The 14,267-nt window shown below is 41.9% G+C and overlaps 1 protein-coding gene and 1 long non-coding RNA gene across 3 annotated transcripts in view; one reads left to right on the forward strand and one right to left on the reverse strand.

Moving 5' to 3' along the window:
* The window catches only part of CRB1 (crumbs cell polarity complex component 1), a 177,381-nt gene that overhangs the window by 6,813 nt on the left and 156,301 nt on the right, over window positions 1-14,267 (reverse strand). For both annotated transcript variants that reach the window (XM_083745309.1, XM_083745308.1), the window contains one exon: window positions 13,752-13,878. In XM_083745309.1, coding sequence (XP_083601435.1) covers window positions 13,752-13,878 — 127 coding nt within the window. The remainder of the gene's footprint in view (window positions 1-13,751; window positions 13,879-14,267) is intronic.
* LOC310847546 lies at window positions 89-11,756 on the forward strand. Its single transcript, XR_014565889.1, has 3 exons — window positions 89-479; window positions 7,366-7,589; window positions 10,131-11,756. It is a non-coding gene; the product is annotated as an uncharacterized lncRNA (long non-coding RNA).

The following is a 14,267-nucleotide window of genomic DNA, read 5'->3' on the forward strand; positions in this document are numbered from 1 at the left end:
CAATTTTGTGAAAAGAGATTTCTCTCTCAAATATTTTGTCGAAAGAGAAATTTGAAGCAAATTTGGAGATTTCTTCCTCGGTGAAAACGTATTAAGGGTTTCAAAGGAAGCCAGTAGATCAGGGATGGGAAATCTGGGACTTGTATTCTCTTTCAATTCCAGCCACCATAGACAATGGTCAGAGATGATGGGAATTTGTAGTCCATCAACAGCTAAGGGGCTGCAGGAACCCCATCACTGTGTTAGACAAACAGAATTCATTGGCACTAAGGTTTTGATCAAGACAGCTACTCTGGTGGTGATACTGAAAAGAACTATTGTGGGAAAACAAATTAAAAGGCAAGGAAATGTTTTTGTTTCAAGGTACGTGGTGATTTTTAATGGCATCCTGGTATTTCAGAAGACTAGCCGAATAATGACAACGTTGTGTGACAGCATGCCAGAAAGTCCTGAAACCACCTCCCTTGGCAACTAAGCTGGTAAGTGCAAAAATTTCTAAAATTTATACATTTGTAAAATATTGTGTGAGGTCTTGCTATAGCCCAGTTTGCATATACATGTCTCAGTTTGATACATCAAGAGTTATTATGTTTTGCACCTGTATGTTCCACCCATGTGTTGTCCCTTCCCTTTTTCCTTCTCAGTGTACTGACAATTCAACATTTTCTGGGTTATGGAATCAAAGAATTGAAAAGGACCTTGAGGGTTATCTAGTCCAACCCCCTGCAATGCAGGAAGCTCAACTATATCATCCATGACAGATGGCCATCCAACCTTTGCTTTAAAACCTCAAATGAAGTCTGCCACCTCCTGAGGGAGCCCGTTCCACTGTAAAACAACTCTTACCATCAGAAGGTTCTCCCTGATGTTTAGTCGGAATCTGCTTTAATTCATTGTTAATTAATCCATTGTTTCCCATTTCAGCCAAACTTTGAAACGATGGTTGCTTGGATTGGCATAAAACAGAATCTCCAACCACAGTTCATTTTGGTTTAAGATCCTGGCTTGGTCTGATCTTGGGAACCACAGTTTCCCTGTTCAGACATTAAAATAATAATTAACTTGGGAAGTGTTGAAGCATTGCAAAAGAGGAGAGAAGGAGCAGTGTAAGGATGCTGCATGAGATGCATGTCCGAATTGGGCCTGTTCAGGAGCGCAGGATGGCTGGATGATGAGATTAACCAGATGCAAGCACTAGCACTCAGCAATTTTGCATATGCTTCCCACATTGCTTTCCTAACGCCTTACAATATGCATAGAAAAGTGTTGCGATGTCCCCCACCCCTGACCATCTCCCTGGACAACTAATGTATACCATACAAATAACTTCCCAGCCGTTCCAAATTCCTTGGATCTTGCACAGTCAGATATATAAGAAATACCTCGGAGAACTGCCCTCTCCAGTCAGTGCTAGGATTCTGCAAAACAATCCTGGCAGGTTAGCGAATATTTAGCATGAATCACTGGTTAGCAAAATAGCTCTTTGGGTGGTTCATGCTGACAGACAGCAAGATAGCAAGCCAACAACTCTTCTGTCGGGGTGCAACACTTAAATTGCAGCCATCTTCTGCTTCCAGCTCTAAATATTGACTGTCAGAAGCCTACCGGCCTCACATATTACACAGAGCTGCTATGTTTTTGCTCACTGCTAAGTAGACGGTTGTGACCTGTGTGAGCAAGTCTGTCTGTGTATTATCCCCGTGAGTAGTTCCTTGGAAGAAAGTTAATCGAGGCTCAGGGATCGCAGAGCAAGCACAACGGATTTGGGTTTGAAAGAAACATGGAAATCATTATTTAAAGAATTGAAATACAGTGGTACCTCAAGTTATAGATGCTTCAGGTTACAGATACTTCAGGTTACAGACTCCGCTAACCCAGAAATAGTACCTTGGGTTAAGAACTTTGCTTCAGGATGAGAACAGAAATTGCACAGCGGCAGCAGCGGGAGGCCCCATGAGCTAAAGTGGTACCTCAGGTTAAGAACAGTTTCATGTTAAGAACGGACCTTCAGAACGAATTAAGTTCTTAACCCGAGATACCACTGTATTTGCTTTTCTTTTTGATGAGATGGTTATCCATGGCTGGATCATTTATCTTGCATCTCAGATCTGAGCCTCTGGATGGTGATTGTCCAATTGTGGCAATAGTGTCTGATTAGCACCCTGTATATTTCTTTTTACAGACTTCTGTCAATTAAAGTGAACTTAGTAAATTGGTCAGTTTCCTGCTGAGACTGTTTTTCAATAAGTTAGATATCTAACGAACTGTGTTTCAGGATTTAACTGTGTTTGAAGGGACTGCGTTCCAACTGTGGATGGGGGAGGGAATTCAATTCAGTTCACATGTAAAAATCCAAACCTATCTGGTTCACACTTTTCGAAACACAGCCATCCTTGGAAACACACACTTTTCTCAAGTTTACAATTCAGTTCCCCACCAAGTAATGTGTACTAAATTGCATATACTAGGATAAAATGTAAAATGCCCTACACTGTGCATATGAAAAGGTACATATTAGGGGAAGTTATATATAGACAGGGATGCGGGTGGCGCTGTGGGTTAAACCACAGAGCCTAGGGCTTGGAAGGTCGGTGGTTCAAATCCCCGCAACGGGATGAGCTCCTGTTGCTTGGTCCCAGCTCCTGCCAACCTAGCAGTTCGAAAGCACATCAAAGTGCAAGTAGATAAATAGGTGGGAAGGTAAACGGCGTTTCCGTGTGCTGCTCTGGTTTCTCCAGAAGCGGCTTAGTCATGCTGCCCACATGATCCAGAAAAACTGTGGACAAACGTCGGCTCCCTCAGCCAGTAAAGCGAGATGAGCGCCGCAACCCCAGAGTCATTCTCGACTGGACTTAATTGTCAGGCATCCTTTACCTTTACCTTTTAGATATAGACATCTGTGCATTAAGAGAAATTTGCATTAAATGCTGATAAATGTGCATGGGGACTTTTAAAAAAATAAAAAAAATACAAACTGATCTTCCCCCGTGCATGACCTGCATCCCCTCCATATCTACTCTAAAGAGTTGGGAAAACGCCTAGAACAGATTTAAGGGGAACATGGAATTTCAGATTCTTTTACTTTCTCACTTTCCTAGTCTTAAGTTCAGTTTTCCTCATAAAAAATTATCAGTGTTTTAGTAAGCAATTTTACCTAAGACAATTTAATTTTCTATGTTATTTTCACTCACATGCATTTAATGTACACTGTCCAGTAATAAGCACATTTTTGTGTTCATTATTTGGTTTGGGAATTCCAATTACAAAATTCGGAGATGTGCACATTTCAAAAGATTGCTGTGGTTTTTGGAGGAAGTGTGAACCAAAGGCCCTGCCCCTGCATGTTGTTGTTGTTTAGTCATTTAGTCGTGTCCGACTCTTCGTGACCCAAGGACCAGAGCACGCCAGGCACTCCTGTCTTCCACTGCCTCCCGCAGTATGCCCCTGCATACTATATATATATTGTTAAAGCATACTTGATTTCTGCCTTTAAAAAGCAAGATAGTCACTTTCCTAAAAGAGAAAGGGACTGTCCCTGGAAAGTTGGAACAATTGGATTGTGTGCAAGAAGCTGAAACCTTTACTGAAAACAACAGCAGTTATTTCGATTTTTGCTAGTTGAAACTACTTCCATTTCAAGATGGAATTCACCACTTTAACCTGCGTGGACCTGATCAACCCTCGCACATCAAGAGGTATAATGAAGATGGGTATTTGAATTGCCATTGAAATCTCTTCCTCAGTCATTGCCTCCCTCTAATAGATGATGCTTATAAGTTTAAGTCCATTTCAAGTCACGCTTAAACTGGACATCAGGCTCTGACCAGGGTGTGAACATTTGGGGCAGATCTAGAGATCCTTAACCTGAGATCAGGTTCGCAGATTTTAAAAATGTGGCCTTATAGTAGCAGACTGTGCCATATACTCCCCCCCTTCCCTGTGTAGCTTGTACTCCCAAGTGAATCCTCCTTTCTAATGTAAATAAAGCTTAGAAGATCCCCAGTAGCTTCTCTTGGTGCCTGAGTTTCATATTCCTGTGGGAAAGTTGCATGAAGACAGAAGGGGAGAAAACGAAACCGGAGAGACTTGATTTCAGCTAAAATATTCCAAGACATTGAAATGATCTATTCCAATCCATCTCATTATCTGTAATTGCCCCCAAACCAATGAAGCCCTGTTTCTTTTTTAACTAGCAGTATGTGCCCCCCCACCTGCTCTATCAACAGAAACAGGGGAGTTGCCACATCCATTTTGGCACCTTTCTGAAATCCCCTTGTGGATTTTACTTACAAGGTGGAAGTTTGACTAGGCACAAATCCCAAAGGGAGGGATGCAAGCCCTTCAGGTAACGTGGGAAACCAAATGAAGAGCCACACACTTAAGCCCACACTGTGCCTGACTCTGGGTGTGTTCCCATGCAGGTTTCTCTTCTGGTTTTGCAAGATTTAAAAGAGGGTAAGGTAGGACGTGCCTGTTTTCATCAGGGAAATATAGAAGAGTATGGAGTTATGTGTACCCTGAGCCAAGGAGATAAGTAACTATACAGTGGTACCTCAGGTTAAGTACTTAATTCGTTCCGGAGGCCCGTTCTTAACCTGAAACTGTTCTTAACCTGAAGCACCACTTTGGCTAATGGGGCCTCCTGCTGCTGCCACGCCGCCGGAGCCCAATTTCTGTTCTCATCCTGAAGCAAAGTTCTTAACCTGAAGCACTACTTCTGGGTTAGCGGAGTCTGTAACCTGAAGCGTATGTAACCTGAAGCGTATGTAACCTGAGATACCACTGTATATCCTTGAGAAGACATCTGAAGACAGCCCTGTATATTTTTATTATCATCTTATATATATATATTGGAAACTGCCCAGAGTGACTGGGACAACCCAGTCAGATGGGTGGGCTATAAATATCAACATCATCATCATCATCATCATCATCATTATTATTATTATTATTATTGAACAAGACAATCCCTATTTTCACTGGAGAAATGTTGGAGGTTATGTAGTCCTCCTCACAGAACCATAGTTCCCAGGATTCCCTTGGATATGGGGAGGGATTAAGAGGTTTGTAGTGTAGATTAGTGTTGGTTCCAGTTTTTCTTTGGACAGGGGTCATAACAATGTCCTTGGATAGGTAAAAAAGGTAAAGGACCCCTGGATGGTTAAGTCCAGTCAAAGGCAACTATGGGGTTGTGGCGCTTTCAGGCCAAGGGAGCCAGTGTTTGTCCACAGACAGCTTTCCAGGTCATGTGGCCAGCATGACTAAACCACTTCTGGCGTAACGGGACACTGTGGTGGAAGCCAGAGCTCACGGAAACACCGTTTACCTTCCCACCACTGTGGTGCCTATTTATCTACTTGCACTGGCGTGCTTTCAAACTGCTAGGTTGGCAGGAGCTGGGACAGAAAAACGAGCTCACTTGGTCACGGGGATTCGAACCACCGACCTTCTGGTTGGCAAGCCCAAGAGGCTCAGGGGTTTAGACCACAGTGCCACCCATGTCCCTTGGATAAGATGCCCTGAGTGGGCCCTTCTCCTTATGATTCTCACCAGGCCTGTTATTCAAGACAGATAGTATTGCACGATCCTTTCTTTCCATGGCCAGGAAACCCAGCAATAAGCAGCATTCATGCCAACAAGTTATTCAACAAGTTCTTGAACAAATTTGTTTAACCCTCCCTAAAATGCCTCTGCGAGCAAAATAAATTGGAATGCCTAGATTAAGAACAAAGCCCAACGTATTCTAAATTAGGTGTACAGTTTAAATTAATTAAAAGGACTGGAAGAGTCTTGCAGTTCTTGTTTTAAAACGGGTCACCTTGGAGCTGAATAAATCATTGGAAATGCATGGAAAGAAGCAACAGAATAGGTGCTTATATAGGCAGATGTTAGGACCATCCTTATTTTCGAGGGAAAGTCCCGACCAATTTTATTTATTTACTTTTTTATTGTTATTTAACAAAATCCATAAACTGCTTGATTATAAGAAAACCTTGATGTGGTTTATAAAACACGAAAACTGTGGGCCAGCCACCTTCTTTTCTGTATAATGTCCTTGTCTGTGGGAAAACACCAGCTCCCTTGGCCTGAAGCGAGATGAGCATCACACCCCATTGTCAAGTTTCACTGGACTTAACTGTCCAGGGGTCCTTTACCTTATACGTAAGACCAGGAGCCAAGAACTTGCTTTCTTGTCACTCCTAAAATTTAACTGTTATTCATGTAGAATGCAGATTCTCTTTAAAGTGAAAAACAAACTGATAGGCTATGGAGCTTCCTGTTATATATGGAAGGACAGAGGAAACCTATTCCATTATAAGTAGTTATCATTTTTGAATGATTAAGCTAGACATAGGCTTTGCATGGGTTGCGGGTGGCGCTGTGGGTTAAACCACAGAGCCTAGGACTTGCTGATCAGAAGGTCGGTGGTTCGAATCCATGTGACGGGGTGAGCTCCCGTTGCTCGGTCCCTGCTCCTGCCAACTTAGCAGTTCGAAAGCACGTCAAAGTGCAAGTAGATAAATAGGTACCTCTCCAGCGGGAAGGTAAACGGTGTTTCTGTGCACTGCTCTGGTTCGCCAGAAGCGGCTTAGTCATGCTGGCCACATGACCTGGAAGCTGTATGCTGGACCTAATGGTCAGGGGTCCCTTTATCTTTACCTTAGGCTTTGCATGTCTCTTTTGAATTGTTACAATATTATGATATGAAGTAACAAACCCCTGGGTCTGCATCGTACTCCGCCAAATCTGGAGACTGTCGGGGTTTAAATGCACACAAAATACATTGAATAATAATAACTAATTAATAATAATTACATTAATCACAAAAAATGCTCTTATCATGCACTGCTTTTTCACCCCACCTACAAGTTCTGGTGGACCTTGTTGAATCTTGCTCCCCCTTTAACTATTGAAATTTGAAGTGGTGCCTCTGGACTAGAGGGAGTTTTGCTCTTTGCCGGTTTCTGAATGGAGATGGCACGGAGTAAGGGCAGAATTACAAAAGAAAGATGCACATGGCCAATGGAGGGAGAGGATGAGCCCAGGAAAGGGAACGTAGTTTTCAGTCCTTGACACCTTTTTAAGTCAGTATGATAATTACTCAGGAATAACTGCATAAGGATGACTATGCAAATGGGGAATAAATTATTCATGAGGCAGCGGGCATTTATTATTGTAATTTAAGTGTCATTAGGACATGTTCACATAACTAACACTTGCGGTTAATGAATATATTAAGTAATCTCTGAAAGGCAAATTCAGTGAGAATCCCAAACTCCTTCACTTAGTGTTTTAGTTGCGCTGAATTTGATATTGCTGCTGTCTGCCACATTCATTCATGTTTTCTGTTGTTGTTGCTGTTAGGTGTGTAACGTTGTGAGGAACAGTTGAGAGGTTTGGGCATGTCTAGCCTGGGAAAGAGGCAACTGAGAGGAGATACAATAGCCACCTTCAAATATCTCAAGGGCTGTCACATGGAAGATGGAGCAAGCTGGTTTTTTCCTGCTCTGAAGGGTAGGAGTCAAACCAATGGATTCAAGTTACAAGAAAGGAGATTCCGGCTAAATACCAGGAATAACTTTCTGACGGTAAGAGCTGTTTGACAGTGGAATAGATGCCCCTGTGAGGTGGTTGAACTTCCCTCCTCTGAAGGTTTTTAAAGCAGAGGTTGGATGGCCATCTGTCATGGATGCTTTAGTTGGTCCCTTCCAACTCTACGATTCTATAATTCACACTTGCCCCCAAGGCTAAAATAATATTATCCAGCAGACCTTGCAAAAGTAGTGTGTGCGCTAGCTGCCAAGAGAGTAAGGAAGAAGAGGATCCATAACATTTTAAGTCTGTGCCGGATAGACCATTCCTGTGTGCCACACTTTTCAAGCAGGCTTGTTGGAGCAGGTACAGGAGCACCTACTCAAACATGCAGTCCATATTAGCTCTGCACAGTAACTAAACCAAGTGCATGATGGGAATGTGAACTTGTGGAACATCGCCTCTTCCAGTAGCGTGGGGTGTGATACTCTTCCACGTGGTCTAGTGGGTGCTTGCAGAGTCACGCTTACCTCCAGTCTAAATTTATTGGGCGTGTTGTCACCTCTTCAGTTTGGAGAGATCCTGTTCCGTTGGATTCTACCACCCTGAACACGTTGCTGTCACCTGAACTTCAAGGGTGGTAACTGGAGAGACTGGCGTTTGATATGTGAAAGGGAAATACGGGGGTCATTCATAGCCGCATGAATGTTGCTTGGGGGAATTTGGTCGTCTACAGTGAGCCTTGGCCTGAGGATGCCAGCTGCTGGTTCCAGATTTATATGAGTGCTACCCCATTCATTCTAATGGAGGAAGCAGATATATGTATGCATTCTTCTACATGAGTGGATTTTCTATTCCTCCACTATAACGACTGTTTAGGGAAGTTTTTGATGTTTGATGTTTTATTGTGTCTTTAATATTCTGTTTGGAATTGCCCAGAGTGGCTGGGCAAACCTAGCCAGATGGGTGGGGTATAAATAATAAGTTGCGATGATGATGATGATGATGATGATGATGACGACTGGGGGAAGCAGCATGCACAAAAAATCCATGTGAACATCCAAACACAAGTCCCTAAGTAAAACCCTAGTCCAGCCTAGTAGGGTGTGTTGAATTTTTGAACTTTCAAATTCCCAAAATGAAGATTGCAAATATATATATATATATATATATATATATATATATATAGACATGGGAGTTCAAAATATACTTTGGTAAAATTAATATAATATAGTTTTGCTTGGTAAGTAGAATGTGTGTAAAATTGCACAGCAATCATTTAAACTGATTGCCAAGTACCTGCAGTTATAGTTTATATTATTATTTTTACTATTACCCAAATTGGTGGCCATCACTATATTTTGTGGGACCAGGTTAGTTGAGAGACCGCCTTATCCCTTACACGCGTAGTAAATCTCTGTGGTCTGTGGAAGAGTTTCTCATGCAAGTTCCAAAGATCTCAGACGTCTGCTCTGCAGTAACTTGGAGCAGGGTTTTTGTGTGTGGCTGCCCCTGTTCTGTGGAACAGCATTCCTCTCATGGTACGACAGGTGCCCATCACCTGCACTTTCTATAAACAATTGAAGACGTTTTTGTTTCAAAAGCTTTCCCAGATAGATAAATGGGTCTTTTACCATGGGTGTCTACTTCGGAAATTTTGTTTCAAATGCATTTGCTATTTCTTTTTCATTATCTTGAGTTCACATTGCCTAGAGATGGTTGTTTTGAAGGTGATTAGTCAATCTATCATAATTATAATAACTGTGTTCTGTGTGAATAATTATTTCCTTCCCTTTTTTATCTGCCTGCATCTCCCACAATTGAGCGCTGTTTGATTAAACAGGTTCTCATATCACGAGAGAGGGAGAAGCTTTTCTCCCAACATACCATGTATTACACAGGAAACGGTGAACCTGGCATGTGAACCCCTTGCTATAATTTTGAAGGAAAATGTCACCAGTCCACTTTAAATTCTTAAATGGCAATGCTTCAGCAGCCAGCCATTTTTTAGGAAATGCGTGGAGTGTTTATTTCTTTATTGTAAATTGAGCCTTAAACTGCAAGCCTTCAGAAGTAAGTCCCACTGTATTTAATGGAGCTTACTCCCAGGTAACTGGGTAAATGCTGTGCAGCCTTACACTACAACCCTAAAGATTTTTACTCAGAACTAAGTCCCACTGAGTTCAATAGGATTTACCCAGGTATGTTCCCGATCAGTCTCACAGTTTCTTCTTCTTCTTATTATTATTAGTAGTACAGTGGTACCTCAGGTTACATATGCTTCAGGTTACACACTCCGCTAACCCAGAAATACTACCTCGGGTTAAGAACTTTGCTTCAGGATGAGAACAGAAATCGTGCTCCGGCGGCGCGGTAGCAGTGAGAAGCCCCATTAGCTAAAGTGGTGCTTCAGGTTAAGAATAGTTTCAGGTTAAAAATGGACCTCCAGAACAAATTAAGTACGTAACCAGAGGTGCCACTGTATTTATTGTTGTTGTTGTTAGCCGCTCTGAGTCCAACTTTGGCTGGGGAGGGCAGGATATAAATAACATATTATTATATTATTATTAATTATATCTCATCTTTTCCCCTGGCAGAGACTCAAGGCAGCCTACAACTAAAATTCCATTCCATTCATCTGTTGAAGGCATCGTACACGATCCCTTTCCTCGCACATTTTTTCTTTACAACAATCTTGTGAGGTAGGTTGGGCGGAAAGGTTGTAATTTGCTCAAGGTGACCAATGTATAATTTTGTGCAGGCCATCAAATGCCAGAGAAACCTCTTGATGTCGAATAGAATGTCCCTATTTTCACTGGAAAAATGTTGGAGGGGATGCATAACGCATTGCAGTAATCTAACCTAGAGGTTACTAGAGCATAACTGACAGTAGTCAGGCTATCCCTGTCCAGCCGGGCACAGCTGGGCCACCAACCGAAATTTATGGAAAGTACTGTGGCCACCTGAGTCTCGAGCAACTGCAAAGGATTCAGAGGTATGGGAGAACTAAATTATTTACTCAATTGGGCAAAGTATACAACCTCAACCGTTATGATATTGTTGCTGACTCAGGATAGTAATTGAGTCAGGTACATATTGTTCTGATGCACTCTTCTTTTAGCTTTTGGTGGGCGACTGGGGGGAGGGAACTGAGGAAGAAAGAGAAATTAAAATTTAAGCAGATAAAAATCCCAAGTGGTTTCTCTTTTTCTGATGACATTTGGTGAAATCAAAATAGCAGGCACCAAATGTATTCTGGAAATGAAGGCTTTCTGTCCTCAGGGAGGGCGGATGATCGTCTCCTTACTTGGAAGACACATGGCTCGGGAGATGTTTAAGCAATCGCACACCTCAGGGGCTGGGCGGAAGGCGGCGTTGGGGGGAGTGAACTTCGGCTTTCTGGGTAGCAGATTCCCGACGCACATGAAGCAAATGAGAACGCAGGCAACAGCACAAACAAAAAGGGAGATGTAGCATGACAAAGGCAGAAGGTTTATTGTTATGTACAAAGACAGGAGAGCTAAGTGCATGCAGATGCCCACACAGACACACAATGTAGCTGAAAAATACACATTCACAAAGAGAAGGACAAACAAACATGTGTGAAGACAGAGGATGCTCTTGATGATGAGGTGGTTAAAGAAAGCGACAGTCTGCAGGGTTGCATTGAGAACACCAGTATTAACAGCATGTATACAGTGCTATAAGACTAGAATACTGCTTTTCAGTATTGTGTTAGTGATCACATAAGACACATCATACGTATACAGTTTCCCTCCGATATCGGGCTCCTAGCTCTGCACAAATATTCAGAGGGTTATTTATACGCTCCGTGTCTATCTTATATGGTTTTTGTGCTTGATCTATTTTTCATCTCCTGAAATAGCAGCACAGTATGCAAGGGAAATGCCCCTGAGAGTTCAAAGTTTCCAAATTCCATGTTTCCTTACACCAACCTAAAATGCACCTTGCTTTTTGTAGATCCCTTTGTGGTGCTTAGCTCTCATTCAAGTTTCTATTCTTTTCCTTATGTGCCTATAAAGATATCTTATCTATGGCAATCAGCGCTGAGCTCTTTTGCAATGGATTTTAAAAAATAGTGTGCTTCAGCTATGACAACCTCTAAGGCAACCTTCTCCAACCGTGTGGGATGCCCTTCCCTTCGCACAAATCCCAATGGGTTTCCGGCACCAGTGAAAAATGTATGTGTTCACCATGGCCTTTGGTTACACCTACCCCTGCTGGTATTATTTAACGTAATGTGGCGTTATTTAATTTGTGACAGTGCTTTTTTTTTTTTTTTTTTTTTTTTAGAAAAAGAGGCGCCAGAACTTGCCATGAATGCTTTGCAAATTTTCTCTTAAATGCCAATGGTGTCTACCTGAGAGGTGCCGGAACTGAGTTCCTGCTGCAAAAAAAGGCCCTGGTTTTACACGGATTGTTTATTTTATACAGATTTATTTAATAAATCTGTAACCCTACGCTTCCTCCCAAAGAAGTCCAGCACAGCAAACAACAAGTGATAAAACGACAAAAAACAGCTTTTGAAACTATTCCAATAAAGATGCAGGCCGGGAAAGATCTCAACTTAGAAGGCTTATGGGAAATATCTAATGACTAATATTCAAGGGGAGTGCATTCCAAAGGGCAGGTGCCACAACACTAAAGATCCAATTTCTACATTATGTGGAAAGGACTTCTTGATAGGATGGGGTCTTCGGGAGACTTGCATTGGCATAACACAGTGACTGATTGGCTGGAAATTTAAGGGGTGAAGAGTCTTTTAGGAACGAGGCAAAGAGGGATGTGTAGTCTGAACAGTGGTATACAAATAAATAAAAACCAAATCCTGGACTGCAACTCACATCAGCCTCTGCCAGCAAAGAGAGATGTATTCCAGAATATCTGGATTACACCTGTTTACCTGTTACAGCCCAGTGATTAGTTTATATTATCAGTGGTGGCTGAGAGAACGTGTTTTACTCAATTGCACGATACACGACTTTTTCCATTCGTAAGAACTTCAAAGCATTGTTGGTACATTTGGTCTTTGGTACCAAAGCCAAATTGTGGTTTGGGGTGGGAAGAGGAAGGGGGGATTTATCATTTAATTAAAGGATTAATTAATTCAATTAATAAACAAATTAGTTTACCTCCTGTTTTTGCTCCTGCACTAGCAGCCATTATTATTATTATTGATTAAATTTATATACTTCCCTTCATCTGAAGATCGCAGGGTGGTTTTTAAAGTTTCATAGGATTATTAAATTGATTGCTTAAGTCCTTTTGGGTACAAAGCAATTTGCAACCAAAGTAAATAATAATATTAAAATCACAAACATCATTAAAACAGATTTAACAGTATAATGTATAAGAAAGCTATAATAATAATTTATTATTTATATGCCACCGATCTGACCTCTTCAACGTTTGGTCTTTGGATGTTACTGGACTACAACTTCCATTATTCCTTTACCCTAGACTAAGCTGGCTGGGGATGATGGGAATTGTAGTCCAACAACGTCCGGCGAGCCAAGGTGGAAGAACTCTGGCCTCCAAATTTCTTCTCAACTCTTAATGTTCTATGACTCTATTATGAGGCTAGCTTATTTACATTGTTTTCACACAATATTTTATGGATTGATTTTTAAACATTTTCTGTATTTACTGATACTGTGATTACAACCATACCTAACATGTTTCGAATAGTTATGTTGTGAGCCACAATTTTGTGGGAAAGCGCTATACAAATGGGAAGTATTTCAAATCCAAACTGCTAAGCAATTCCAGATCAAAAAGAAGATGCAGATATTCTTTTGAAATATCAAAAACTTGCTTTAGGGATGTTTTGCTTTCATCTCACATTCAAAGCTGAACTGCACCAAGAAGCGTGAATCTCTTCACAGCCTCTCCATCGGAATCAGGGCACCAAATAATCCACATTTTAAATATGCTCAAAATGTTAGAGAAACGGAATTGGCGTGTGATTATGGTTACCCTCACTGTTCTGATTCCCAGCCTAGCTGTACTTGTTTGGCCAATCTTCCATTGTGCTCTGACGGCTTTAAAAACGACGCCCCCAATCTGACTGCTTAGTAGTCGTCCTGTTCCCCCCACTCCACTGCTGGGTCATCATCCATGCGCAGAATGAGGTAGGAGAGAAGTTGAAAGAGGTTCTGCCACAACAAGAGAGAGACAAAGAAGGAGAGGTCGCTTACGTCTATCTCGCAGCGATCGCCAGCGTAGTTCAAGTCACAGATGCAGTTGAATTTGTTGAGCAGGTTCTGGCAGAGGCCCCCGTTCAGGCACGGGTCAGAGGTGCACTCGTTGATGTCCACTTCACATCTGCAATATTTTTTTTTAAAAAAGGTAAATACATGGACCACCTACTCACTAATGTGAATGGAAAAGGTGAGACGGTGGTATAAATTAACTTTATTATTTATACCCCGTCCATCTGGCTGGGTTGCCCCTCCAACACATATGAAAACATTAACAATGTTCTAAAAGTTGTGTAGTTCTTTATCTCCTTGACATCTAATGGTAGGACGGTCCAAAGGGAGAAGACCCTCTGCCTGTAACTTCACTTCTCTCAGTAAGGGAACCGCCAGAAGGCCCTCACAAATGGACCTCAGTGTCTGGGCTGAACGATGGGGGTGGAGACACTCCTTCAGGTATACAGGACTGAGGCCACTTTCAATGGCTCACTGAAATCCTTGGCTCTGCTAGATGGC

This window comes from Podarcis gaigeae (assembly GCF_964106915.1).
Source record: "Podarcis gaigeae genome assembly, chromosome: 6".
Classification (NCBI taxonomy): domain Eukaryota; kingdom Metazoa; phylum Chordata; class Lepidosauria; order Squamata; family Lacertidae; genus Podarcis; species Podarcis gaigeae.